The sequence below is a fragment of the Phycomyces blakesleeanus genome (assembly GCF_001638985.1).
Source record: "Phycomyces blakesleeanus NRRL 1555(-) unplaced genomic scaffold PHYBLscaffold_11, whole genome shotgun sequence".
NCBI lineage: Eukaryota > Fungi > Mucoromycota > Mucoromycetes > Mucorales > Phycomycetaceae > Phycomyces > Phycomyces blakesleeanus.
Genome location: NW_017265144.1, coordinates 999,828 through 1,025,451, shown reverse-complemented (window position 1 = coordinate 1,025,451; position 25,624 = coordinate 999,828). Strand labels below are relative to the sequence as shown.

Here is a 25,624-nt window from a genome sequence, read left to right as displayed (position 1 = left end):
CATGGTAACAAATGACAAAGGTTTATTAACTTATTAACCTTTTTAGCTTTTATTTATATATGTCAGTTTGTTTCCATGACAATAAAGAAATAACTAAAAATATATATATTTTTTCTTGCTCCAGATACTCTTCTTCTTTTAAGCAGATACACAAACACAAACACATACATACGTACATACATACATACATACATACATAAAATAAAAGACCTGTAAGGCTACAAAAAAAGAGAGAGAGAGAGAAAACTTGGCGGGAAGATAATCTGACAGTTCCTTTAGTCATTTCGAAATTTTAGGATAGATTTCCATTTCCAAATCATGGAAACGTGTGTACAATGGCCATTTGTGGCAAAGGAGTGAGGGCAAGCTTAATGGGCATAGTGAATACATATATACATACATATACATACACATACACATATACACATATACACATATACACATATACACATGTACACTTATATATATATATCTAATTGTTTGATTATTAGACTCATTTATTCCTCTTTCTCTTCTTATCTTTTTTTCTTCTTCTTCTTGGTTTTCTTTACTATTTACTCTTTCTTATATATATATATATATATATACTTACTTACATATCTTTATTCATTCCTTTCCTTTTACTCAAATAAGTCAAACATATTTTACATTATATATAAAGATATATACACACATATATATAAACAGCACCAACCAAACGTTTTTTTAAAAGAAGAACAAAAGAAAGAATAAGAATAAGAAAGCCAACTTCATTATCAATTCTTTTTTTTTCTATTTTGTTCATTTATAAAATATAATAATAATAAAAAAAAACTTGTCGACATTTTACATGCCACCATCTCGGACAAAACCCGGGCCAGCTTTTGAGCTTCGGTTCTGTGACAATAATGTAAGCCTCAAATTATATATATATATATGTGTGTGTGTGTAGAGACGTGGGGGAAGAATGAGGGGGATAATGAGGGGAAGGGGTGGGGAAATAAGAGGGACAAATGAGAAGGGTCATTGAACATGATCTCACCATCATTATTAGATCGTACAAGTTTATGACCTAACACGTCGTCAGAAACCAGCCGAAAAACACTTGCTACCCAATGGTAATTATTAAAAGCAATAATTTGCTTATAAAAACTAGTTTTCTCTATTATTATGTTTTTGGTTAAAAAAAAAAAGACTAATCAAATATATATATATATGAATGTGTGTTTATTATTACTATCTTGTAGAATATCCAATTGATGATGTTCTGAAAGGAAGACTGCGATACTCTAAATTAGGAAATCAACGTTTAAGTAGACTTTCCGGAGGCAGTAGTAAATTCCAAGCATTTCAGCTAGCACTGTCCCGCCAACACTCAAAAGAAACGCTTGCAGACATAGAAACGGAGTCCAATGAAGATAACGACGAACAACTAAAAGATCGCAGCAATTTACCCACAAATAAGAGTGGTGGCAATATTGGGATTGACGGTGGCGGTAATAAAAGACGAAGACGAAGAGAGCGAACAAGGACAACAGGGTCAAAATCAGAATCAGAATCAGAATCAGAATTTAAATCTAAATCTAAATCCAATACAAAAGATTCAATTTATCCTTCGACTTCCAATTCAACCAAAATTCCTGTGGTTGTGAAACGCCAGATTGAAATGGACGAAAAGGAATTGGCAGAAATAAGAAAAGGACAAGAGGCCGTCCGAAAGGCAATGGAAAGAAAGGCCAAAATCCAGAATGCGCGCAAGAATGCCAAAAGAGTAATCGAAAAAGAAGGTCTGGTGGATACAAACGATAATGAAGTATGTCACACCAACACGCGCCCGGCTTTAAACGGTGTGAATGATCTACCTAATAATAATAATGTAAGAAAAATATAGAAGAAATGTAAACTAAATTAGCAAAACTAAATCATTAGTTAGTTAGTCATTCAGTCAGTCAGTATTATCATTGGTGTCATTGTTTCTAATATCTTACTTTTATTTTTCTTTAAAAAAATTATATATTTCTTTTCTTTATTTATTTATTTATTTCTTTGTTCCTTTATTATATTTTGTTTTATTGCATTAATAGCACTTTACATGCAGCAAGGTGCCAGAACAGCAGACAGTATTGGAACACTCATCAGGGAAAGATGCATCAGATAAAATGCTTTATGAAAAGGTAACACTGGCCACCTAGAAATATACATATATATATAGTATTGCTTTATAATAGATAACATAATATAAATATCTGGATCTTAAAAAGGGATGATGTAAAGAAAGGAACATGAGGGGTTGATTAGAGAAGGGGTATATTGAAAAATAGAAAAGATTGTGAAGGGGCGAGATGTGAAAAACATAAAGATATGGAAGAAGGAAGGAAGGAGATAGGGGGGGGATGAAGGGAAGATCATTGTCTGTGAATATTGGTAGAAAAAAAAATAGAATTATAATGTTAAATTTGATAATTGTATTAACTAAAAAAAATGTTTCATTATTCATACAACCTACAAACAATGTCATTTTTATTTAGGTTTCTGAACAAGAATCTTTTGATAGAGCAATTCAAAAATCATCATTTTCAGACATCAATACACCCATTCCTGCCAAGATTTCTCGTATCCATTCTACAAACGACTCCTTTGAATCCAATGGCCGGACCAGTGGGGAGACAGTAGACACGATAATCACTTCACAAAGAGTTCCGACAAAATATTTCAGTCTCGCCTCGCCTACACCAAGTCTTCAGCTATCACACTCCAGACGTTCGTCCAATGAGACCCATTTACCCCCCTTGATAGAAACCGATTCAATTCATAGCAATACCCACATCAAGCAAGCACATCAACCAGAACTAGAACCAAAACGAGAACGAGAACGAGAACGAGAACTAGAACATTTGGAACAACCACAACACCCAGAGCCAACAAAATTCCCTCATAATCACAAGCAAAAATATCAATATCATGAACAACAACAAGAATATCATCAGTATCATAATCATAATCATAATCAACAACAGCAACAGCAACAGCAACAGCAACAGCAACAGCAACAGAATCAGCATCAGCAACAGCAACAGCCAACAGTGCTACCGGTTCACCTTCCTCCAAGTCCACCCAGTACACACAAACATTCTGTAGAAACCAAAGAGAGTTGTTCTCTACCTCAACATCAGCAGGCTATGTCGGAAATGCAGAATGAATACCCCACCTCATCACCACCATCATCAGGTAGTTGTTGTATCATTTCCTAGATCATTCTTTACTATTATTATCATTACTATCATCCTTATAAATTCTTTTTGTCTTACCGCTACTGCTACTATTACTACTATTACTATTACTATTACTATTACTATTACTATTACTATTACTATTGTTGTTATTGGTATTATACAAATACACAATATACATGCATACATTATAATACACAAAACAAGAAAAAATACCCTCTTTATATACACATACATACTCATATACTCATATAAGCATATATATGTATATATGCTTATATGTATAATACATTTGTTCACAATTTGCGTCTCTCTTCTCTATAAATCTATCTACCCGTCTGACTGTTTTTTCTTCTTCCGTTGTTTTTTATCAATCAATTAATCAATTAATCAATTAATTAATTATATACATATATCTTTATTATTATTAATATGAATGAATTGCCTTGATTTTAAAGAAGTAGAAGAAGAAAAGAATATTACTTATATATTTATATTAATTAAAAAGACTCTACATATTTTTTATATGTGTGTGCATGCGTGAGTTATATATATATATATATATATATATTTAAATATGTAACTATTATTTTTTTGCGTAAAAATAAAATAAAATAAAATAAAAAATATATAAGGAGGGAGGTAAATCATGCTTATACAAAGTAATTATATGATACGATAGTAATGAGATGATGACAAGAAGATTTAATTGTTTTTATATACACTGTGAGAAAGAGAAAGAGGTATGAAAGATATTGAAATAGAGAGAGAGAGAGAGAGAGGAAGTGTGTGTGTGTGTGTGTGGGTGGGTGGGTGATAGATAAAAAGAAAAGAAAGAAAGAGACAAATAGAGAGAGAGAAAAGGTAATTATCAAACGTCTTGTAAAAGAAGGGAAGAAAGAAGATTAACCCAAAATACGCTCAGCGTAAAAGAAAGAAAGAAAGAAGTAATTCTCTACTTTCACTTGTTGTTGTCTTTGTTGTTGTCTGTAGTTGCTGCTGTTCTCTTTCTCTTGATCGGTTTTTGAATGAACCGAAAGTGAGAATAATCTCTATAATGAAGCATAAAGAATAAGTGAAAGTGAAAGCGAAAGAAATAGAAATAGAAAATAATGCAAAAGAAAGAAAAATGAAGAAAAACAGAATAGGAAGGTGGAAGAGGTGTAGGAAGATGAATATGAATATGATGAAAGGAAAGTTAAAGATGTAGTTTGCTTCTTTTGTTTTTTTGGGGGGTTTTTTTCTTTCTCTTTACATTTTGTCTCTCTCTCTCTTTTTTTGTAGTTGCTGAATACTAATTGTTGATTGTTGCTGGTTGATGTGATGGTTGATGTGATGGTTGGTGTGATGGTTGGTGTGATGGTTGATGGTTTTTTGCTGATCGTTTAGGTAGGTATGTAGGCAGGCAGGCAGGCAAGCAGGCAAGCAGGCAAGCAGGTTGGTAGGTTGGTAGGTTGGTAGGTTGGTTGGTAGGTTGACTTGGTTTATCCTTCTTTAATTTGTTGTCACCGAAACTAATTCTAATCTTCTTCTAGGCAATTGTTGCTTGCCGATGATTGGTACTATCGCCCGTTTCTGCTGATTCAGGTAAGTTTTGTTTAGTCCTTGGGCGACCCCGACCACGACCTCCACTTCCGCCGCCGCCACCGCCACCACCACCGCCGTTTCCACCACTTCCACTTCCATTCCCACTACCTGTCAATAGTGGTTTTCTACGCTTCCGCCGTTTCTCTTCATCTTCAATATCTTCAAATCCATACATACTCTTGGCCTTGCGACTGGATCGTGTATCGGATGAATACATTTTCCACTCGGCCAATAAACCAGCCTTGACAGTGTCCTGCTCTATCCAGGTCAAGATATCCGATGCCGTGTCCCGGTTCTGCGGCCGAGTCTTGAGACACTTTAGCAGCAACTGGCGACTCAATTCGCCATGGACTTCACGCTCAAGCGCACGCTGGATTCGATAATCGTCCTCGGCTACATACCGAAGTCCCTGCAGGTCGGTATCCAGAATCCCACGCCATGGTTCGGTTTCTGCAAATACCTTCCACATCATCACTCCAATAGAATACATGTCTTCGGCCTGGGGGTGGATCAGCCAGGGCAAGACCTGATTGTCGGATCTAGTCTTTGGCAGGGTCTGGATCGATCTGTACATCCGGTACCCGTGATCCGGTTTTCCTTTAACCCACGGTAAAGATTCGCACCAGGTTGCCAGTTCTTCTTCGGTCTCGGGAACCACGTCCCCATCGTACTCCCACGAGGCCCGTGGTACATCCACAAACCAGTCTCTGACGTCCTGCGATTCGCAAAACACTGCCTTTCCGAAATCAATGAGGTACATGCAGATCTTTGAGCTGCCGTCTTCCAATTGGCCGTCAATTGTGTTGATCATAATATTGACCTCGGACAGATCACGGTGCGCAAGTCCGGCCTCATGGATTGTCTTCATACAGATCAGCATCTGGTGGATAATTTCGTATTTTTGGTATGCTGACAGTCGATGATGAGAATGAACGTGTGTGTATTGTTTTAAGGTTGTTTGGTATCTACAAATACATACATACAAACATACGATTTTTTTTAAAAAAAAAATTAATTGAATTGATTAATAATTCAAAATTCTTATTATGTAATTTACCTTTCCATTGATAGACCAGCAATGTCACCATTATTGTTGTAAATAATTGCCTTCATTTGTGCCATATGAGGCAAGTTTTTCAATTTCCTAAAAAAAATAGATGTGCATATAAGCAAAGGCATAATGAAAACAGCAAATGATATTCTCTTATAAAATAAAATTGCCTGTGCCTGATATTAATATATACATTACACAAGATTGACTTACATTAGACAGGCTACTTCTGTGATACGTTGGTACATTGTCATTTGTCTAAAGGTCTGTACAACAACACTTTCAAGAAAGTACACTTGCTTGAAGAATCCCTCAGAGTTTGGTGAGCTCCAATTGATATTGGTGTATTTTTTCTCAATATTGCATATCTCGATTCCTTTTGCCTGACAAACTGTGTGTTTGTGAATGTATGTGTTCCAATGAGAAAAAAGAAAAGAAAAACAGTAACAACAATGATAATGATATTGATGATATTGATGATAATGATGATGACGGTGACAGTTAATGATAATGATAATGGTAACGACATCAATAATGATATTGTTCGTGGTAATTGTAATGGTAAAGATAATGGCAATGGCAATGGTAATGGTAATGGTAATAAAGATAATGATAATAAAATACATGACACATGATTAAAATTTAATAATTGAAAATCTTGTTTTATAACCTTTATAGCTTGTTTATGATTTGCATTACCTCCTAATAATTTCTTCCACACCGTGTGTTCCTTTTCTGGCGTTGACAGTCTGGTCGCATCTGCTGAAATTTGTGCTGCCGTCCGCTCATCTTTTACATTCTTTGTAGAGTTTGTAGAAACGTTGTTGTTATCTTGTTTGACAAGTCCTGGTGACAATGAATTGGTGATAGTCTTTGTATGCACCGCAGCTGACGATATAGACAGTTGGCAATTGCTTGGATTCGAACCAGATTTACTTTCATTGATATTCAAAAGATCAAGAGCAATAGATCCACTTGTTGGCTCTTTTTTTACGCCTCCTGATGTTGTAAGTACGTCTTTGGAGTCGGCTGCCGTAACTACTACTCCTACAGATGGTGATACCGATGATGCTGGTGCTGGTGATGATGATGCTGATAATGATGGTTCTGCTTTTGATGGTGATAATGCTGATGATGCTAATGCTGATGGTACTGATGTTGCTATTGATGCTGATTTTACTGCTGATTTTACTGCTGATTGAACCGCTGATGATAATGCTGTCGTTGTTGTAGTTGCAGTTGTAGCCGGAGTCGCAGTCGTTGCCACGGCCTTTTCTTCTTCGGGTATACCCAAAATCTTACAAACGATCTTTTCCAAAAGTTGCCTAGTTTCTGGTGTATCCTGCCCGTTCTTTTCCTCTACACTCATCATCTTGCAGGTTGCAAACATGCGACGGAAATAGTCACGATCAATTGATTCATTGACTTCGAACACGATATGCTCCAGAAGCTTGAGGGGTCTGAGGTGGACCCAGCCCTTTGGTGAGAAATCGTCTGTGCAGACATTCATCTGGTCAATGTCAAACAGGTCACTGACCGGGTGGGCTAGGATGATGTCGGTTTCGATCTGAAAGCGTTTGGAACGGGTTCGGTTGGCCTTTGTGTTATAAAAGATTGCCAGAACTCCCTGGGCTTTAACCTGACGGAGTAAGGTTCGATTCTTGGCAATGTAGAAACGAGGCACGATCGAGTGATTGGCAAGTGGATCTAGTTTCATGCGTTCGACTGCTTGGAAAAACGGGCCGTTGAGTTGGAGATAGAGTTGTTTTTCGTTCGTGAGACCTTTGGGTTTTTTTGCCTTTGCTTCAAAAGGTGATATGGCAGAGATGGTGTAAACTTTACTAAAAAGAAACCGATTAATGAATAAACACACACAGACACACAGACACACATATATATACATTATATATTCTTTTATTTTACCTTTGCTTGGAGTATATCTGACGTAGAGGTGGATATGAAAAATCAGATTCTTCAGGAAGACTATTTGAAGTGTCGAATTTGAATTCTTGGGATCCTTGTGAATGAGATTGTTTTCTAAAATATATATATATAACAAGAAAAGGGCAATGTTAATTATTTTAACAGGGTACAAAAATAAATATGATAAAGAACTTGCCTGATCTGCCTTTTTAGATATACTATTATTTTGTAAAACAATTGTTCAAGGTTGTCTGCGTGTTTTGGGATGGTTCCTGTATTGCGATGGAATACTTTTGCGTTCTTCCAGACCAATTGCATGTCCTGTTCAAACTTTGCAAACGTTCTGTATTTACCCTGCCAGACATTCTGTTCGATTGTGAATAGGTCCATTGGGTGCTGGACTTCTTGGTGGTAAACGACTGCGGTTTCGGGGACTGGCTGGATAAATGGCCAGCAGTCTGGTGTGGACAGCAGCATGTTGATTATAAACCGATAGAGCCGTAGGAATAGACGGGTGACGTTTGTTGGAGGTTCGTATTTTACGCCCGAGAGGTCGTGAACGTTTTCTGGCAAGGTTCCGTGGTGTACGGCAGATGCGGATGCAGAGAATGGAGATGAGTCGGATTGAGCAGAGCTGTCGGCCGAAGAAGGAGGTTGGGCGGATGGGGTTGTGTGGATGACAATGCTTCTGGCTCGTAGACCGGCGACGATCATGCGCTGCAGGGCAGCCAGGTCTCCATTTGAGATTTGGGATCCTACGGTTTGGGAAACGTCCTTGTCACCCGATGTACCGAGTATCATGGCCGTGATGACCTGCATTGCCGCAGCGGGTAAAACCTGCTGGGAGTCTGTTGGGAGGGTTTCGGCAATGTCTACCGGAGGGAGTTCATCGACGGTTGTGTGGACGCCGAGGGTGCGTAGGGTTGCGACCGTAAGACGTCTAAGGTTTTTTTCGTCGAGGTCTGGTTTCATTGGGTCTTTGTTTTCTTCACGGGCAGGGTTTGGAGAGAACTGCTTGAGGATATGGAAGCGTAATTGAGGTTTATCAGGAGTATCTGATGCTGTGGGTGTGGGTCTAGAGGGCGATTCTTTCTCGGGTGGAGGGTTTATACGTAACCGAACCTTTCGCTCGGTTGCAGAAGAAGGAGAGCGCGATCGTTTTGGTTGAGCGGCTTCTTCGACGTACATTCTGACCCGAACTTCAGGTTGTGGTGGAGTATCTACAAAGTTTTCAGACTGTTGCAATTGTAATGGTAATTGCGGTTGTTGTGGCTGCTGTGGTTGCTGTGGTTGCTGTGGTTGCTGTGGTTGCTGTGGTTGTGGTTGTGGCGGAGGAGTTAATAATGGAGGATGAGGAGGTTGTGTGGTTGGTCTATGAATTGAGTCGAAAGCCAATGGCGTGAGGTGTGCACAGTCTAAATTGTATATACATTGTGTATATATGTGTATATTTAATAAAAGAAATATAAGAATATATATAAATATATATATATAAAGAAGAAGAATAGAAAACAAGCAACCAATAGAGATATTATCGTTATTATCGTTATTATTAAATAAGATACAATAAAAGCTTTCTTTACACAACAGATAATTAAATAATGATAATTAATAAAGGAAGGCTTACCTGTTTCGATTCCTAGACTTTGTCTGAATAGTTTATCTACTTCTTGTTGAAAGTCGTCTTCATCTGTTGGATTTCCATCGTGATCGAATCCCAATGGGTCTGTGGACTGGAGGCCATCGTCTGATAGACCAAGGGATTCGAGAGACTGGAATTTCCAAAGGGCGTTATTGACTAGTCCGTTGACTGTGTCTACAACTGAACTGCTAGTGTTCTGCAGAGTCCAGTTCTCCATCTTGATGAGGGGGGGGTTTATCTTTGTTTATAGATATTTGTGTGTGTGTGTGTGATGCTGATTTTTTGTTTTTGTTTGTTTGAGGGTTGTGTAGTATGTAAAAAATAATAATAACAATAATAATAATAATAATAATATTAATATTAATATTGAATACAACCTCTCTCTCTGTGTATTATGTAGTGTAGTGGGTTGTATATGTAAATAGAGAGAGAGCGAGAGAGAGAAAGAGAAAGAGAGAAATAGAAAGAGAGAGAGAGAAAGAGAGAAAGACTGTAAGTGTATTGTATTGTATAGTGTATAGTGTGTGCACAGATAAAGTGTGTGTAAAGTGAATGAGTAAATGAGTGGAGTGTGGTTTAAATATATTATATTATAATATGAAATAATATAAAATATATGTAATGATTATGCTTTTTTTAACAAGCTGCTGAGACTCTTTTCTTTTCTTGTTTTAAATATTCATATTGGTTTTTATTTTTTTTTCTCTAAAACTCTTGCTTATTTGTTTCTCTTTATTTTTATATATAAAATATATATATATCAAAATTACCATTACTCTCACTATTACTGCTGATATTATAATTAGCTATAGTACTAAAGGTCAACACTAAACATAGATATAGAGTAAATGCTTGGATAAATATTTACAAAAAAAAAAAAGGGAGGTTGCAGAATTAAGGGTGCTTTTTTTTATTTTTATTTTATTATTGTTATTTATTTATATATGTAATTTTGTCTTTTTTTTTAATAAATAAATATAAAATCCATAATACTACTAGAATTATATGAAATGTATAATATTCTCTTCTTGCTCAGTCTCTTTCTTAATGAGACGCTTCTTTAAATGCTTTAAAGACACCAAGAAATTCCAAAACAAAACAAATCAAAAAAAAATTAAAAAAAAATTAAAAAAAAATATTGTAAAGTTGTATATCAAAAGTACCAGCCACCAAAAAAAAAGAGTAAAATAAAATAATAATTCTTTTAATATAAAATATATATAAAATTGTTTCAAAAGTAAATTAGATAATAATATGCCTATCTATATGCTTGTCACTATCTCACTCTGTATGTGCGTGCATGTACGTACGTATGTATATATGTATGTATGTATTAGCAAATTATTTATGCTCTATTTTTGTATGCTCTTTGGTATTTAAATGTAGAATTTGGTCTTCTTTTCTCCCTCTATTTTATTGCGACCAAAAAAAAAAAGTTCTTTCAGTGTGTGACGCAATCAGATTAGACTTGTTGGATGTGGCGGGATTTTTTTTTTGGAAAAGGTTCATACAGTAAAACCAGAAATCAATCTTACGGGGACGACGTTTCCTAATGGGGCACTACCTTTTTTGCCGGACTAATTGATTGTGGCTACCTGTCCGAGGTCTGATGTCTTTCTCCAATCCTTCAGGACAAAGCGGTGTGTCTAGAAATTCTTAATTCCATATTTAAATATAAGGCCTTCTTTTCTATTGTATACTCATCTCATAACTACTAATTGACTGTACTAAAAAGATTCTTCTTTTTGGGGATAGCAAAGATATTACTTTGCTCATTGGATATTAGCAATTAAAATTTATAGTGTTAGCAAGTACTTTTTAGAAATCACTTCAATATGAATCCTATCAATAAAGAAATCGGTTTTTTGAATGGAAAAGAACGTTATCCTGTTCAAAAACCTCTCCCTGAATCACCAGTTAATGGCTAAGTTGACATGGCAATGGAAATTGCAAAGATTCAGGAATTTGCGCTTGTAATTATAGAGAGTAAACCTACTTGAGCCTACTCGAAATGTGCCATAAGGGAAGGGCACGACATTTCCTGTTGGGATATAATGTCGTGAAGTAACATGTTGGGTAACTATTTTACTATTCTCTATATATCAGTTAACTCACTACAGGTAGTATAAAACTTTAAGTATAGCATTAAATATTTAAGAGGATGCCTTTACACTTGGCCAAAGCTATTATCCTGTCTTGTATTAAGGTATGTTTATTATGACAAGTATAACTCCTTACGGACCAGATATAGTTATTTGATTTCGGACAGCAAATCCGAATTTGTGGTTCGGTATAATCAAAACATCGCTTTCTACCAGAAAAGGGTAGTACCCCACCAGCAAACGTCGTCCACCTAATAGCGCCTTTTTGGCGGTAGATAAATGGACTTCAGGCTGCAGAATCATGATAAACTCGCATCTTTTCAAAAGTGTCTTTATCGTTTCTCTTCTCCTTTAGCAGACATTGCTCTCTTGCGAGTGCTTCCAAAGATATAACGGAGTTTATTTGCGCAAATTAGAAATACTTGTGTTGTCTATATCATCAAAGTGCTTTAAAGTCTTTTTACGTAATTCTAATAGTGTGGTTGTGTTGTTATTATCAATAATATATCCCAAGAAAACAGTCTCCTTGTGGTGGACTTGGGCCATAAGTCCTCTTATCACCATCCACAGACTTGCACCTTGTACTGACTGATGTCTCGAATCTTTTTGATAATCTCGCCAACTGTTGGGTGGTGGAATGTTAAGCTTCTTTTGGCAGCTTTAACTGGTGCTTTCAACTGGTTGTAGCTCTTTTGATATTGTATGTACAATTATTTACTTTTGCGCCCAAGTCTAACTGCAGGTCACAAATGTTATTTTGATACGAGCATTCTATATAACCATAGTAAACATATACGAGATTAGAAGAACTCTAAATGATAGCCAGAGTGACTAGAAGTGTTATATAGCTCAGGTTAAATATGAGCTACGCGTCTGAAGCTAAGCAAAAAAAAGATTGCCACATTTCTAGTGAAAAGGAGGGTGATAATGGGCTTAATGAAACTGCATGACAAAAGCCATGGACATCAGGAGGAGCAAGAATTGAATGTACATTAGATGAAAGAGATGGTGAAATTGTATGAAAATGTAACAAGTTGAAGTATGTATATATATATTGAATGGAGATGAGGGCTAAGGATTGAACTTTGAGGGATGTTTGCAGATGGTGTACATTATGATGTGAAATTGATTCCTCAATATGGTATCATTTTATAAGTACTTTCAAGATTTGACACAAAAAATAAAATAAAATAAAAATAATATTAGGTGGTGACAAAGCAAAAAAAATATGCTCCGTAGAGCGTTCCATCTCAGAAGTTTAGTGTCATCCTTGTGCAGGGGCCATGCTAATCTTCTCTGTATCGTTCCAATTTTAATATGTGACAGAGGTGCAAGCACTTGTCGACTAAAATAAATGTCCCAAAACACTAGATATATGCATTTATTTCCCGCTTTACAAAAGTTGTGGGTTTTTATAAAATTTAATAATTTTTTGTATTATAAAACTTATACACTAAATAAAATCAAGTAAGCTGTAACCTTTTCCCACCGCTCTTTTTTGAGGGTTTCCTTATCCTACAGACAGTTAACATATAACCCTTTTCAATTTTTATTTTTATAGCATGTAGCTGCGTATTTATTTTCTTCATTCTTATTTTAACAACATAAAAATGAATGAAGTTATAAAGAATAGACTTTACATTACTGTAAGGGTATTTTTGTAATACCTATATAAATAACCAGAGTAAAATACAGCTACTATATTGGCTTGTATAAGCCCAAGCATTCGGTATTTTGAAGCCTCAATATTATTCTAGCTACATAAAAAGCTCCTTATAAAAAATTAAAGATGTATGTCTCAAAGAAAATTTGCCATGAAACATGCCCGTGTGGTAAAAATAACCAAAATGTAAATATTAATGTGTTTTCTTTTAGAGTAAAACGTTTTGATCAATATTTGAGCAATTGATGTTAAGCAATTGATGTTAAGCAATTCTTAGATGGTGAATCTTTATGTGCCTCACCATATTACTTACACAATTAAAAAGCTTTTGCTTAACTGATTTAGATATATAGCTGATTTTATGTATTTAATTCCCCATTTTTATCAAAATGATCCTTTTTATTTAACTTTTCTTTTTACTTTAAAATCCAGCGATTCCAGCTTTAAATACATGGTCAACCATTAAAAAACCTACCTTGATCAATAGGTAATGTCAGACAAAAATTAATATTATTGGCTGATTTCATTTAATTTCTTTTTTCAATTATTTCGATATCTTTAGACCAGCCATCACCTTAGAGTTTAAACAGCACGTGATTGCTTACATCATTCCTGCTTGCATCATTCTTGCTTGCGTCAGCCAACAGATGTTTTGCTGATATAATTGTGAGGTGTTGATTGTAATGGCCCTGCAATACCTTCAGGTGTACATTTACATTGGACGATGGTATGTATATAAAAGAAAGCCTGTAATTTGTTTAATTAATCAAATCTAACGTTCATGTTCTAAATGTATATAAAAGAAACGCGTTGTGTCATAGCTAAGAGGCATTAAGACCTCGAAGAGGCAATCTAGGCTAATAGACCCACGTCAAGATTCCATGATATATTGGCAGCTCTTGTCTGTATTTCACGTCAAGATTCCGTGAAGTACAGTTGACCTTGCTATGATACGACGCGATAAATATTCAAGTTCATCATCTGAAGTAAGTTTTATTTTTGTACAGGCTCTTTGAAATGTACCGTCAAATGCTAATTGTTTTATTTCTTTGAATCTGATTTTTTCTGTATGATACGCTTAGGTTCTGTAATGTACAGCTGTCATTACTAGGGCGGAAGGTATGGCGAGTATTGTGTCATAGGACGGGGGCGTCACTTCCTCTAATGGCAGTCTAGGCTAGTATGCCTACGTCAATGTCCCGTGGTATACTAGCAGCTCTTGTCTGTATCGCGCGTCAAGATCCCGTGCAATACAGTTGACCTTTATATGGCACAATACACCAAATGGGCAAATGCCCTCACATAAAGTAAGTTTTATCTTTATATAAGCTTTTTTAAATGCACAAAAGTCTAATTTTCATTTTCATTTTTTTAGAATCTGATGTCAATAAAAGTAACTCTTTTGAAAATAAACTCTTTGTTCCAATAACCACGTATCATATGTTTTATTATTATTTTTTGAGTAATTAGAATATAGCAGCTCATATTTATTGTAAAGGGGTTAAGCCCATCAAGTACATTATAAGAATAGTTATTTCATTAATAAGAGTAATAATAGTAAACGACATATAAAAGGGAAGAATATGCGACCAAGCTGGTATAGGAAACATGGACATATTCAAGCAAAGATGAGGACAAAATTGAGATATACGAATAAATTGAAAATAAAAGATAATTACTATGAGTGCTACTTATTCAAGAGAGTTAAAATAATATTGTCTGTATTTATTACTGCTAAAATTTCTTGTAATCCAATTCCCTACTGTGTAATGGTTGGTTTAGACTGTGTAAAAGTGTAGTGTACATGTGTTTGCCATGTAACAGTTTTGGAGATTACTAACTTGCCAGATTAATTAGCAAGAAGGAACAAGTGTGTTTGGCTGTAGAGTCTGTTCTTCACTCGATTGTGGTTTGCATATCATAATATAGATACAATAGGTGAAAGAAAGAGAAAGACAGTATAGGCGTAAGAAGGCCAATAAATAGTAAAATATTCAACAAGATTGCATCACAATCTAATGACAACAACTCCTTATAATCTTCTGCATAACTGGCTATTGATAAAGTGTATTTTTTATGGCCAAGTCTAAATGTAGGGCCACTATTTGAATATATTGTATTTTTAAGACACGCCATTTTGCCCTGCAGGATTATAGAGACACCATGCCCCGGACAGGTAACCACAATTAATTAGTCCGATTAGATAGAAACGTCGTGTCCCACCAGAAAGTCGTCCCGTAAGATTGCTGTACAAGTAAACAACAAGGGTACTTGGTTAACAAAAGAAATAAAGGCTATGGATGTGTATATCTTGCTCCATACTCACCAGAACTTAATTTGAGTTGAATAGTTTCTGTCTACTCTTTCTTTATTTCCAAACCTTCGAAACTTTTGGTTAGATTTTCGACTGCATCCTAGATAACAGCTTATCGAAATAAGCAGATTTACTAACGAAATGAATACAGTAATACAATAAGAAAAGTAGCCAATCTAACCTCACACAAAATGTTAAAAAAATCAAAAAACTGGGCAAAGTTTTCAAATATCCGGTAAATTGAGAGTGTGGGACAGTAATTTTTTTATTATTATTATAAAAAAAAGAAAGAGAGAGAAGATCCCTCCTCCCCTACCCCTCCATCTTTAAGATTAAACTCATTTACACTTATGTTTTAAAAAAATAACTATATACATATGGTTATATGGACACAAACTATATGCTTTTTGGTTTTTTAATAAATAAATAAATAAATATATTTTGTAGTGTGAACTGTGTACCGTGGTAGTGGTTGGGAGGATCTGGTGTATAGGGAGTTTGTAAAAAAAAAGAATAAAAGGAGGGGGAAGGAGCGTAGAGTACAAAATGTTCCTAATATAGAATCACCAAAAAACTGTAAGTACAAAATGCTGTGTAAGACCCACAGCACAGGTGGTTTGTAAATATACTGCAGTTTATACTTGTCAATGATAAAGGTGGCGGTATATTTGACAGGATTATGTTCTTCATTATACATACATATCTATATACATATAGTTATGTATACATACTATGATAAAGACAGACGGGTGAAATATGATTTTAACAATTATGTATATACTGATATATTTATGAGTAAGTGAATAGGCGAGTAAGTGAATAGGTGAGTAAGTGAATAGGTGAGTGAACAAGTGATAGTGATAGTGATAGTGATAGTAATAGTATGCGTGAGTTCACGAGTGCGTGTTTGCGTGAGTGCGTGAGTACGTGCGTGCGTGTATTCAAAACATAGATAGTTTGTAAACTGCTTTTTTTTTTGGGAATTAATAGGTAAGAATTTGAAAAAAAGTATATAGGAAAATATCAAGTTTCCTAATAATGAGTTTACAGCGAAGAAGAAGAGAAAATGAACCACCAGATTGAACTCTACAAAATAAAATAAAAATAAGAGGAAGGGAGGGGTTGAATAAAATAAGATATACTAAAGTAAGAAAGGGAAGAATAATAATAAAAAAAAGGGAAGATAAAGGGGGAGGGGGAGGGATAGAAGAGTCGGTTGAACAAAAGGGATCTTTTCGTAAATTGTTATTGTTGGTTGTTGGTTGTTGGTTGTGGTTGCTGAATATTATATTAGGTTGCAGCACAAGAAAAGAGCAACGGCAATCAAACAGATCACAGAGGACTGTGTTGTACGAGATGCAGCAGATACATGGAGACGCCCATACTTTCCAACCGTGTCATCAGGAAGAGGTGCCGACTGAGAAGGACGGGCAAGGCTAGACAGAGCCGAAGACGACGACGCCTGTCTGGTTGGCGTAGGAAAGTGGGTCAGCACTGATGTGGTGGGCGAGGCAGAAAACGAGAGAATGGATAGGTTGACAGAAACCAAGGTTGGTAGGGGAAGTGGTACGATGCTATTGATGGTGCTCGTGGTAGTAAAAATGGTACTTGAGGTGGTTGTGGTTGGAGTGGGGATCGGGTTGCTAAAAAGTGTCGTGTTTGCAGTGGTGGTCAGAGTAGGTTGTTGGCCAAGAACTACAGTAGTAGCGATGAGTATTAAGAGACAATGCATTACAAGATGAGTGCAGAACCAGAGAAAAGAAGTGTTCTTGGGCAGGGTACCAGAGATGGTTTATATATAAATATGCCTGTATAAATAATCACATAAGAAAAAAGGGGAATCTGGCTATTTGAAGAAGAAGAAGAAGTGAAAGAAGAGGGGAGAAAAAAAATAGAAAGGGGCAAGATGATTCTTTTTCTATATTTCTATATTTCTTTAAAGTATCTACCTTCTTTCTCGCTTTCTTTCTCTTCTCTTCTTTAATATATATGTATTTGTATCTTTCTTGAATATTTTTGTATGTATATATAGTGTTGGGGGGTAAAGGAATATGTATGTATGTGTATGTATTTAAAGACGTATATATATGTGTGTGTGTATATGTATGTATAGATATGTATGTGTAGGTACGTGTGTACATGTAGTAATTTATTATTTCAAAGTGAATATTATGTGATTGGGTAGGTGGGTTGATGAGTAAGTGACTGACTGACTGACTGACTGGCTGGCTGAGTGAGTGAGTGTGTTAGTGAGTATTTATGCAAATAGTGCGAATAGTGTGAGTAAGTAAGAATTTCAAGAAGAATCTTCCATGGTTTTGTGTGTGATGTGTGCGCGTAGATAGATAGAGATAGATAAAGAGAGAAAATATGTGTGTGTGTTTCATGAGATCGAAAAGGATCGCTTGTCCTGCAGCCTTGCAAGTTCCCGCTGCAGTTCCTCCTTTTCATGTGCAAAGCGTTCTTCTTTGTGCCGAAAGTCCCCTATGTAATCCACGGCTGTATAAAGCATTAGAATTAAAAAACAATCTTCAAATAACAACAATGCTAGTAACACTAACACTAATAGTAATAATAGTGATGCGCAGTCTTTCGTTCTTTCATTTATTCACTTATTCATTTCCTTTTCTTACTAGTCTAAATAAATAAATAAAAAAACCAGCTAAAATCCCAGTGATTTTTTTTTCAAAAATATATATTACCTTTGCTGAGTATTTCCCATTTGCTAGTCTTTAAACCTTGATCAATCGGGAGTAAATCGCGCAGCTCATCGAATAAATCTTTCATCTCCCTGCGACGCTTTCGTTCTGCCATCTTATGGCTCACTCTAAGCTCTGGTGAGCGGGAGTAAGGTGCATGGACCGCACTTGCTCTCCTGGACAGTCGGTCATGTGGTCCTGCGGTGAAGCTGTGCATTCGTGGCATCGATGATGATGATAGTGTTAGTGCCGATGACGACGATACTGAGGATGATGCTGATGCTGAGGATAATAATAATAATGTTGATGATGACGAAGAAGATGATGATGATTGATCTGTTGACAGATCTGCTGTGGTAGGTGCGTTGCGACAGTCCCGATCAGACACAGCAATAGAGTGGCGCCTGTCAATTGGTCTGGCTAAAGAAGAAGAAGGAGAAGAAGGATGAAGAGAAAGAGAACGAGGATGAGGATGAGGAGGAGGAGATGTTGACGGCTGGTAATGATCTTTTACGGATAGATGTGCAATCGACGGAAGTGAGTCGCGTCGCCATGATGATGATGCTGATGGTGATGATGATAATGAGGGTGACGACGACATTGATAGCGACGACAGTGAAGAAGGCGCTACGGATGACAAGGATTGAGAGTTTGTACCAAGGGATGACAGGAAACGCCCTGTTAGATCTGGTCTATGATCCAGTGCAGATGGACGTAGATGGTGCTGTGGGGAATGTGGGGGAGATCCGAGCGAGGGCAACTGTGGACGGAAGATGTAATCTGCCGAGGATCCGCGTCTGGAGTTAGAAGGTGTAGGCATTTGCATAGACATCGTCATAGACACCGACGAGGGGCATCCTGGGTAATCGGTTGGTCGAAAGATGTTTGGAAGTATCCTAGAGTTTGGATCGACAGATTGTCGGCGGTCCATAGGATGCTCACGACTTTCGGATTGATCGATTGGTGAAAGGTTGTATTGGTTTGCAAGTAGCATTATAAAAATAATAGGGTAACAGTATTAAAAATAATAGTAATAAGAAGTATTAGTGTTCAAATTAAGAAGGAGAAGAGGAAGAAGAAGAGGTAAAAAAAAAAAAGAAAGAAAGAGAACAGAAGTGAAAGAAGGGAGAAAATATACACAGCTTAACAACCTAGAGATTATATGCAAACACAACTCCGCTTTCACAAGTGAGCAACTGCACGTGCTATTGCGTTGCCACGAGGCATCCACATGGTTTGGCCATCACCATGGCTACCTTCATTGTGTATATATTTTTGTATTATAATACTTTTTTTAGTTGTACACTATCTTCGGAAATTGCTCGCAAAACATCAAATGTATACTGGTACACACACGTAAAAAGATATATATATATATAAAGGAAAAGAAATGAAGGAAGGAGAGAGAGAGAGAGAGAGAGAGAGAGAGAGAGAGAGAGAGAGAGAGAGAGAGAGAGAGAGAGAGAGAGAGAGAGAGAGAGAGAGGTGAAGGGGGAAAGAAAACCAAATATCTATATGTTAAATAAAAATTAAATTACCCAAAACTACCCTGATTCAAATGCACAGAGTTGGAATGTCATTTACAGAGAGATTCACAGATACTCAAGTGTATATACATATATACATGAAGTAGACTGTGTAATACAAGGATATTATATAATACTCCGTTGAATATGTGTGCCTCGTTCAGGGAAAATATGATACCTTGGAGGCTGTCAATATGCAGCAGAATATTGTATAAAACAACACTTATAGTTTTTATTATTGTTATAGATATTATCTTTTGGCAGATACCATCATCATCATCATCATAATTAATACATATAGAGTTAATTCTACATAATTACCTATCCCAATGAATGTTATTAGTAAGCCCTTACATAATCTTGACTCTAGTCTGTTGTGTTCCATTGGCCAAACCTTTCTAAGCACAGGTGGACACCCCTCTGGATTGTAGATAAGATTATATATAAAAGAAAAGAACAGAAAATAAAAAATAGATGATTTCGAATCACATATCTTGTTTTTTTTAATACTGATAATAATAATGAGATTGGTGAGATTTGTCGAGAGAATTTAATAATAATAATATTCCACAAAAGAAAGATCGCCTTGGTCAAAGAGTTGATAAAAAAAAGAAAGAAAGAAAGAGAGAGAAAAACTCCGGGGGGACGGAGTATCACTGATGGCGTGGGTATATATATTTGACTAAGAAGCATTGTGTCCCTTGTTCCTAAGAGTAACACGGATGCCAAGGCAAGGAGCACGTTGAAGCTTTTGTAGGAGAAGCTCTTTGTCAACAACAAGGCATGTTGCTGTGCAACCATAAAGGACATATTGTTTCCATGGATATAAGTATTTTAAAATAATTATAGCAATATATATCTATTTTATGTAAAAGCTTTAGTATAGATATTTCTTTCTCTTTTTCTTTTTTTTTTTCAAGCGGCCTTTCTTTTATGTTTTTTTTTGTTTTGATCTCGAAATAACTAGATTTCGATTTAACCGAAATCCTCTGAAAAGCCATTTTTCTTTTCTTTTGGACAACCATGTGTACTTGAGACACACTCGTCAGCCTACCACAAATCTAATGCAAGTTAACTAGGGATATGAAATACAAGTTTAACATATGACGAGGTCCAATGTTTCTAAGAAATATATCAGTGTGCATAAATATATCAGTAGCTGTCAAAAGAAATTACAGTGGACACACTTTTATCATAATATATAATTAGATATATAAAGCACACATTGAAAAAAAAATCATCCAATTAACCTTTTTTTTTTCTTAAAGCAAAATCTCATAATCATTGCATTATAGACACTATAGAAGATTATAAAGAAAACTTATTTGTGCTTAACGTTTATCAAACCACCAGAAAGTAAGAGATGCATAAATGTTTATTAAAATACACAATTTTTAAAAGAATCGCCTATAGCATTATTAATTAATGTACCTCCAGAATTCATACACACACACACTACTTCTTATAGTATTAGTTACATGTGTGAAGGAATTAGATAAATGTAAAGAAGGTATGCTTTGGTTTTGGCTTGAATTGCTTTGCTTTGCTTTGCTTTCATTTCCGTGTTTCAGAAACCAAAAAGCGAAAAAGAGACTTAACTCTTTGTGGTAGTTTGTTAATCAGTAAAAATGTAGTCATCCATTGGTTTAATATTATATCCAAGATCCAAATACTCAAATTTAGTCAAGCGTGCCAACTCTTGTTTTAATCCCTTGCATTTATTTTTATTCTGTTGTTGACCCAAATAGAGTAAGCGTATTTTTTTTTCTTGTGAACTAGTCTGAAGCCTCACACACTCTCCTTTTATATATTCTTAATCTGAAAAGCTTTGCAGGGAATAAATGGAAGAAGTTTATTTAAAGGTACAAAAAGAACAGGCAAGAGGCACAATTCTAGCAACTTGACAATATATTAAATGTTAGTAAAGGGTAAACAAGGATTTCTAGGCTATGCGTTATTTCGTTTTCATACATTAGCATATGTTAGGTCTATATAACTATCCTAACCTCATATATATGAATATGCTGCAAGCCACACATCAGGGCTGATTTAAGGTATTCTTAAAATCATCGTTACAAGCAATAAGCCCACTACACCTCATACAGTTATAAATCCGAAAAAAAGCCATTGCTAAGCACCAACCACAGCCAAGTACCTGCGCCACACAAGTATTTCAAGCAAACACAAAAGAGAATAAAAAATGTTGTATTACAAGTCAAGATGTAAGCATAATAATCTCCAATCTCTTTTCCCCTTCCCACCTTTTTATTATTATTATTATTATTTGTAAAATTCTATACAAATATTTTAAGTCAAGTAAAAAAAAGTATAATACACACTGTATAGTTTTTATAGAGAAGCCTAAAACTAGTCATTAAAATTGAATAAAAATTTACACACTGAATATGACCATATTACATCATGAAGTTTGTTATCATTAAATGTCATGACAACAAAATATATTAAGCGAAATCTCCAACTCTTGAATACATGTAAAAATTTTAAAGCCTATGCAAATCAGTTTACTGTTATATATATATATGGGTGTGTGTGTGTGTGTGTATGTATGTGTATGTTTTATTTATTTACTTTGGGGTAATGTTAAACTAATGAAGTGACCAGGTGGATATACATTTATTGTGGCCCAGCTATCATTTTCATTTCCTATCTTCCTATTTTTTTTTTGGGATATATATATATGTGATTTTTCTTCTATGCAGAGCTGTACTTTCGCTTTGCTGCCCAGTCAACCAATTCGCTTGCCACCAGTTTGGCCCATACTGCTGCATATCCAAACATGACCGGAATATACACCTCTCTCTCTCGTCTATCAGAGGCAGCCACAATACGACTGGCTACAGACTGTGGCGACAATTTGCCCTTGGTTGATCCAGCAATCTCGCCTGTTCCTCTGTCGACTGCTGATGCTCTGAGCTCAGTATCAACCGTACCCGGACAAACCAATCCCACGTGCACTCCATACTTTTCCACTTCTACCCGCAACGAGTCAAAGAATCCGTGGACCGCATGCTTGGACCCGGCATACATTGCACGCGTAGGAGCACCTACTTTACCGGCCATCGACGAAATCACAATCCAGTTGGGCATATCGGACGTCTCGATCATCAAAGGCAACAAGACTCGTGTAGCCTCGACTGCTGCAAAATAATTAATGTCCGTAATTTTCTTGAGCGCCTCGTATGAGCTTGTACTCTTTGTTTCAATAGCTGTGTAATGGCTCTTTTGGTCTGACGATTTTTGGAACTCGATATTACAGGCTTCGAAAAACGGGCGGACAGAAATCATGCCTGCACAATAGATTGCGGTGTCCAGTCCACCCAGCTCTTCCCGGCTTCGTGTCTTGATTTTCTCTAGATCAACCTGGGATCCCACATCACCTTGGACAACCAAGACCTTGGTCGCACCTCGATCCTTGCATTCCTGTTCAAGCGATTCCAGCATGGCCATGCGTCGTGCAAAAAGAACCAGACTTGCACCGCGTGCAGCATACGTTAATGCTGTTTCTCTACCAATGCCTGATGAGCATCCTAGAATGACCACACGCTCTTTACGGGCCGGGACTGCTGCCAGGCGTCTTTGATTCTTTTTGGCAGTGTATAAGTAGGTACCCAAGACAGCCAGACCAGTTACAACGGTTATTGGATTCATGATTTATTATGTTCTTTAGTTTTTTTAGTTGTTGAAATTTAATATACAATGAAGGTTAAAATAAAACCAGGACTTATATTGTGAATTTTAATGATTTTATATTTTATTGTCGTTTTCGGTGTACAAAAAAAAAGAAGTACGATAATCATATGCTAAACACTCAAGCTATTTGCTTTAGTCTTTGCACGTTTTATATAACGCTCAGCTCTTGACATCCCATCTTTCTTAATACATTCCGTAATTTGGTCATTTTCTTCTTTGATAGGTCTCTTTTTAACCTTGGTCTTTACTTCAGATTTTGTCTTTTGACTCTCGGGAAGAACCTGGACTTCAGGTACAAAACAGCTTGTTCGACCACCGACCTACATATTTGAATCAATTATGTATGTGTATGTGTGTGTGTTGATAAGTAATCAATTTAATATATAAGTGTATACATAAGTGTATATATAATCTTTATATATTGTACTAAATATTCTGACTGATCAACACAAGCTAATTTCTGTAATTATCCTAAAGGTTTCTCTAAAAGGCTATAAAATCTAATGATATATATATATATTTACCGTCTCAAACGCCATAACTTGTCCATTAGGTAAAACACCATTTCCTTTGCCTTTGCCTTTTTTCCACCGATAGTTCATTATCCAGTTGTCAGGAAAGAGTGAAGAATCTGCGTCTGCTTCGACTGCAGTCCGACAAACATACTCCATATTTTGATGAAGCGTGTGGCACTGTGCTGTCGAAAGAGTGTTTGCATATTGTGCAGGGTGGATATGGGAATGATACAGGATTTCATCGGCTACCCAATTACCCACGCCACTATTTTTTGTTTTGTTTATTTGTTAAGATAGAGAGAGAAACACATTAAGTATACCCATACATACATATATGCATGCATTTGTGTGTATATGTGTATGTACAATTTTAAAGTCTTTGTGTAAGTAAACTACAATATTTTGAGTGTATGTCTATTAATTTTTTTTTGGGATATACTTGCGCAGAAAATGACTGATCCAGTAACAATGCTTTGATAGGCATGGCACGTTTTTGAACCAAAGCTGTAAAGGTGTCTTCATTGGGTAGATTCAATATTGGATCAAAACCAAGTTTAGAGATCGGCTCACTCTTGAGTGGATCTCCGCCAACTAGCCGAATACGGCCCAACCGACGACTGTCCGTCAGTGCCATATCCATAGGGGATTTGTCTTGAGGACCTTTTAATGTGAGCAATATTTTGTAGAATCTAGGTGGCCAGGTCGAGTCTTTGGCTTGCTTATCATTGTGTAGCTAAATAAAATTTAAAAAGAAAAATTGAATCGAATATACCATATAGTATATATATATATCAGTCCACGCATACACAGATTAATAAAGAATTGTTAAATTAGTTTATTTGTTAATGATGAAAGACACCTTTTTTCTTTAAAAAAATAAAGAAAAAAAAACCCATTGTTTCGATTTACACTTCTTTTATTACCTGCAAATTATCTACGTTATGTTTAAACTTTGAATACAGAAAAGACGTTTTTTTAAAAAAAAACAATAAGCACAGAAGTATAATCGATTGAAATAGAGCCTTTTTTGTATATAACATGGTACTTAATACCTTGAGTGTGCCTGTCATTCCAAAATGACACACCAGGTGGGGCCCTTTATCAAGCACTATATTTATGAGGCCATTTGGTGTACATATGTATTGTTTTTCATTTAGCATCGAAAAAATATACCAGCTGTATTGCTTATACTTGCTTAACACAAAATATTTCCCCCATCTTTTTGTATCCACAACTTTCTTATTTTCCAATACTTTTACAATATCTGCTGGTTCTTTTCCTGCAAATACAATTGGGTCTGGTTGCTACCGCCACACACATTTCTATCAGAGCGTTCTGACAATAACTTGGGCGACATTCATTTTCTTCTTATTTCCTTTTATATATATGACTCACTACTTCTACTTTGACTATTTTACGTCCAACACAATTGAGATGACATTTGCGCCGAGCATTCTCAACCTTGAAGCATGTTAAATTAGACAAAAAGGTTAAGCTTGTTTTATTAAAAACAACAATAACGCAATAGACAACTTACTTCTGCAATCTCAGGCATAGTTTTTAAGAGAAGAAAAAGAAGCACGCAGACAAGAGAAAGAGGTTAAGCAGGCGGGATTATAATGTTTTATATGCAGTCAAGACATTCTTTGAAATATTCACGGACCCTCTAGTGGCTTAGAAGA

General features: G+C 35.9%; 7 protein-coding genes across 7 annotated transcripts; 1 reads left to right on the top strand and 6 right to left on the bottom strand.

The window, feature by feature from the left end:
* Nucleotides 1-829: 829 nt before the first annotated feature.
* On the top strand, nucleotides 830-3,178 carry PHYBLDRAFT_168778 (hypothetical protein; the record flags this gene model as incomplete). The annotated part of the gene is made up of 6 exons (XM_018435937.1): nucleotides 830-889; nucleotides 1,034-1,097; nucleotides 1,227-1,855; nucleotides 2,064-2,153; nucleotides 2,508-2,965; nucleotides 3,118-3,178. The coding sequence occupies 6 exons, from the start codon at nucleotides 830-832 to the stop codon at nucleotides 3,176-3,178; spliced, it is 1,362 nt and encodes a 453-aa protein (XP_018291463.1).
* Nucleotides 3,179-4,740: 1,562 nt separating this feature from the next.
* Nucleotides 4,741-9,629, bottom strand: PHYBLDRAFT_168777 (hypothetical protein; the record flags this gene model as incomplete). The annotated part of the gene is made up of 7 exons (XM_018435936.1): nucleotides 4,741-5,761; nucleotides 5,854-5,940; nucleotides 6,061-6,238; nucleotides 6,547-7,688; nucleotides 7,771-7,884; nucleotides 8,006-9,185; nucleotides 9,398-9,629. 7 exons carry the CDS (start codon nucleotides 9,627-9,629, stop codon nucleotides 4,741-4,743), a joined length of 3,954 nt encoding a protein of 1,317 aa, XP_018291462.1.
* Nucleotides 9,630-11,322: 1,693 nt separating this feature from the next.
* PHYBLDRAFT_66032 (hypothetical protein) lies at nucleotides 11,323-11,817 on the bottom strand (the record flags this gene model as incomplete). Its single annotated transcript, XM_018441575.1, has 2 exons — nucleotides 11,323-11,500; nucleotides 11,651-11,817. The coding sequence occupies 2 exons, from the start codon at nucleotides 11,815-11,817 to the stop codon at nucleotides 11,323-11,325; spliced, it is 345 nt and encodes a 114-aa protein (XP_018291461.1).
* Nucleotides 11,818-16,469: 4,652 nt separating this feature from the next.
* PHYBLDRAFT_181537 (hypothetical protein) lies at nucleotides 16,470-17,223 on the bottom strand (the record flags this gene model as incomplete). The annotated part of the gene is made up of 1 exon (XM_018438485.1): nucleotides 16,470-17,223. One exon carries the CDS (start codon nucleotides 17,221-17,223, stop codon nucleotides 16,777-16,779), a length of 447 nt encoding a protein of 148 aa, XP_018291460.1. The 3' UTR covers nucleotides 16,470-16,776.
* Nucleotides 17,224-17,621: 398 nt separating this feature from the next.
* Nucleotides 17,622-19,268, bottom strand: PHYBLDRAFT_78263 (helix-loop-helix DNA-binding domain-containing transcription factor). Its single transcript, XM_018443347.1, has 2 exons — nucleotides 18,194-19,268; nucleotides 17,622-17,990 (listed from the first exon to the last, which is right to left on the bottom strand). Exons 1-2 carry the CDS (start codon nucleotides 19,182-19,184, stop codon nucleotides 17,875-17,877), a joined length of 1,107 nt encoding a protein of 368 aa, XP_018291459.1. The 5' UTR covers nucleotides 19,185-19,268; the 3' UTR covers nucleotides 17,622-17,874.
* A 3,133-nt stretch (nucleotides 19,269-22,401) lies between these two features.
* On the bottom strand, nucleotides 22,402-23,385 carry PHYBLDRAFT_133839 (hypothetical protein; the record flags this gene model as incomplete). The annotated part of the gene is made up of 1 exon (XM_018429595.1): nucleotides 22,402-23,385. The coding sequence occupies one exon, from the start codon at nucleotides 23,383-23,385 to the stop codon at nucleotides 22,429-22,431; it is 957 nt and encodes a 318-aa protein (XP_018291458.1). The 3' UTR covers nucleotides 22,402-22,428.
* Nucleotides 23,386-23,537: 152 nt separating this feature from the next.
* PHYBLDRAFT_66028 (hypothetical protein) lies at nucleotides 23,538-25,497 on the bottom strand (the record flags this gene model as incomplete). Its single annotated transcript, XM_018441574.1, has 8 exons — nucleotides 23,538-23,747; nucleotides 23,952-24,207; nucleotides 24,309-24,334; nucleotides 24,382-24,675; nucleotides 24,866-24,892; nucleotides 24,995-25,246; nucleotides 25,338-25,403; nucleotides 25,480-25,497. 8 exons carry the CDS (start codon nucleotides 25,495-25,497, stop codon nucleotides 23,538-23,540), a joined length of 1,149 nt encoding a protein of 382 aa, XP_018291457.1.
* Nucleotides 25,498-25,624: the final 127 nt, after the last annotated feature.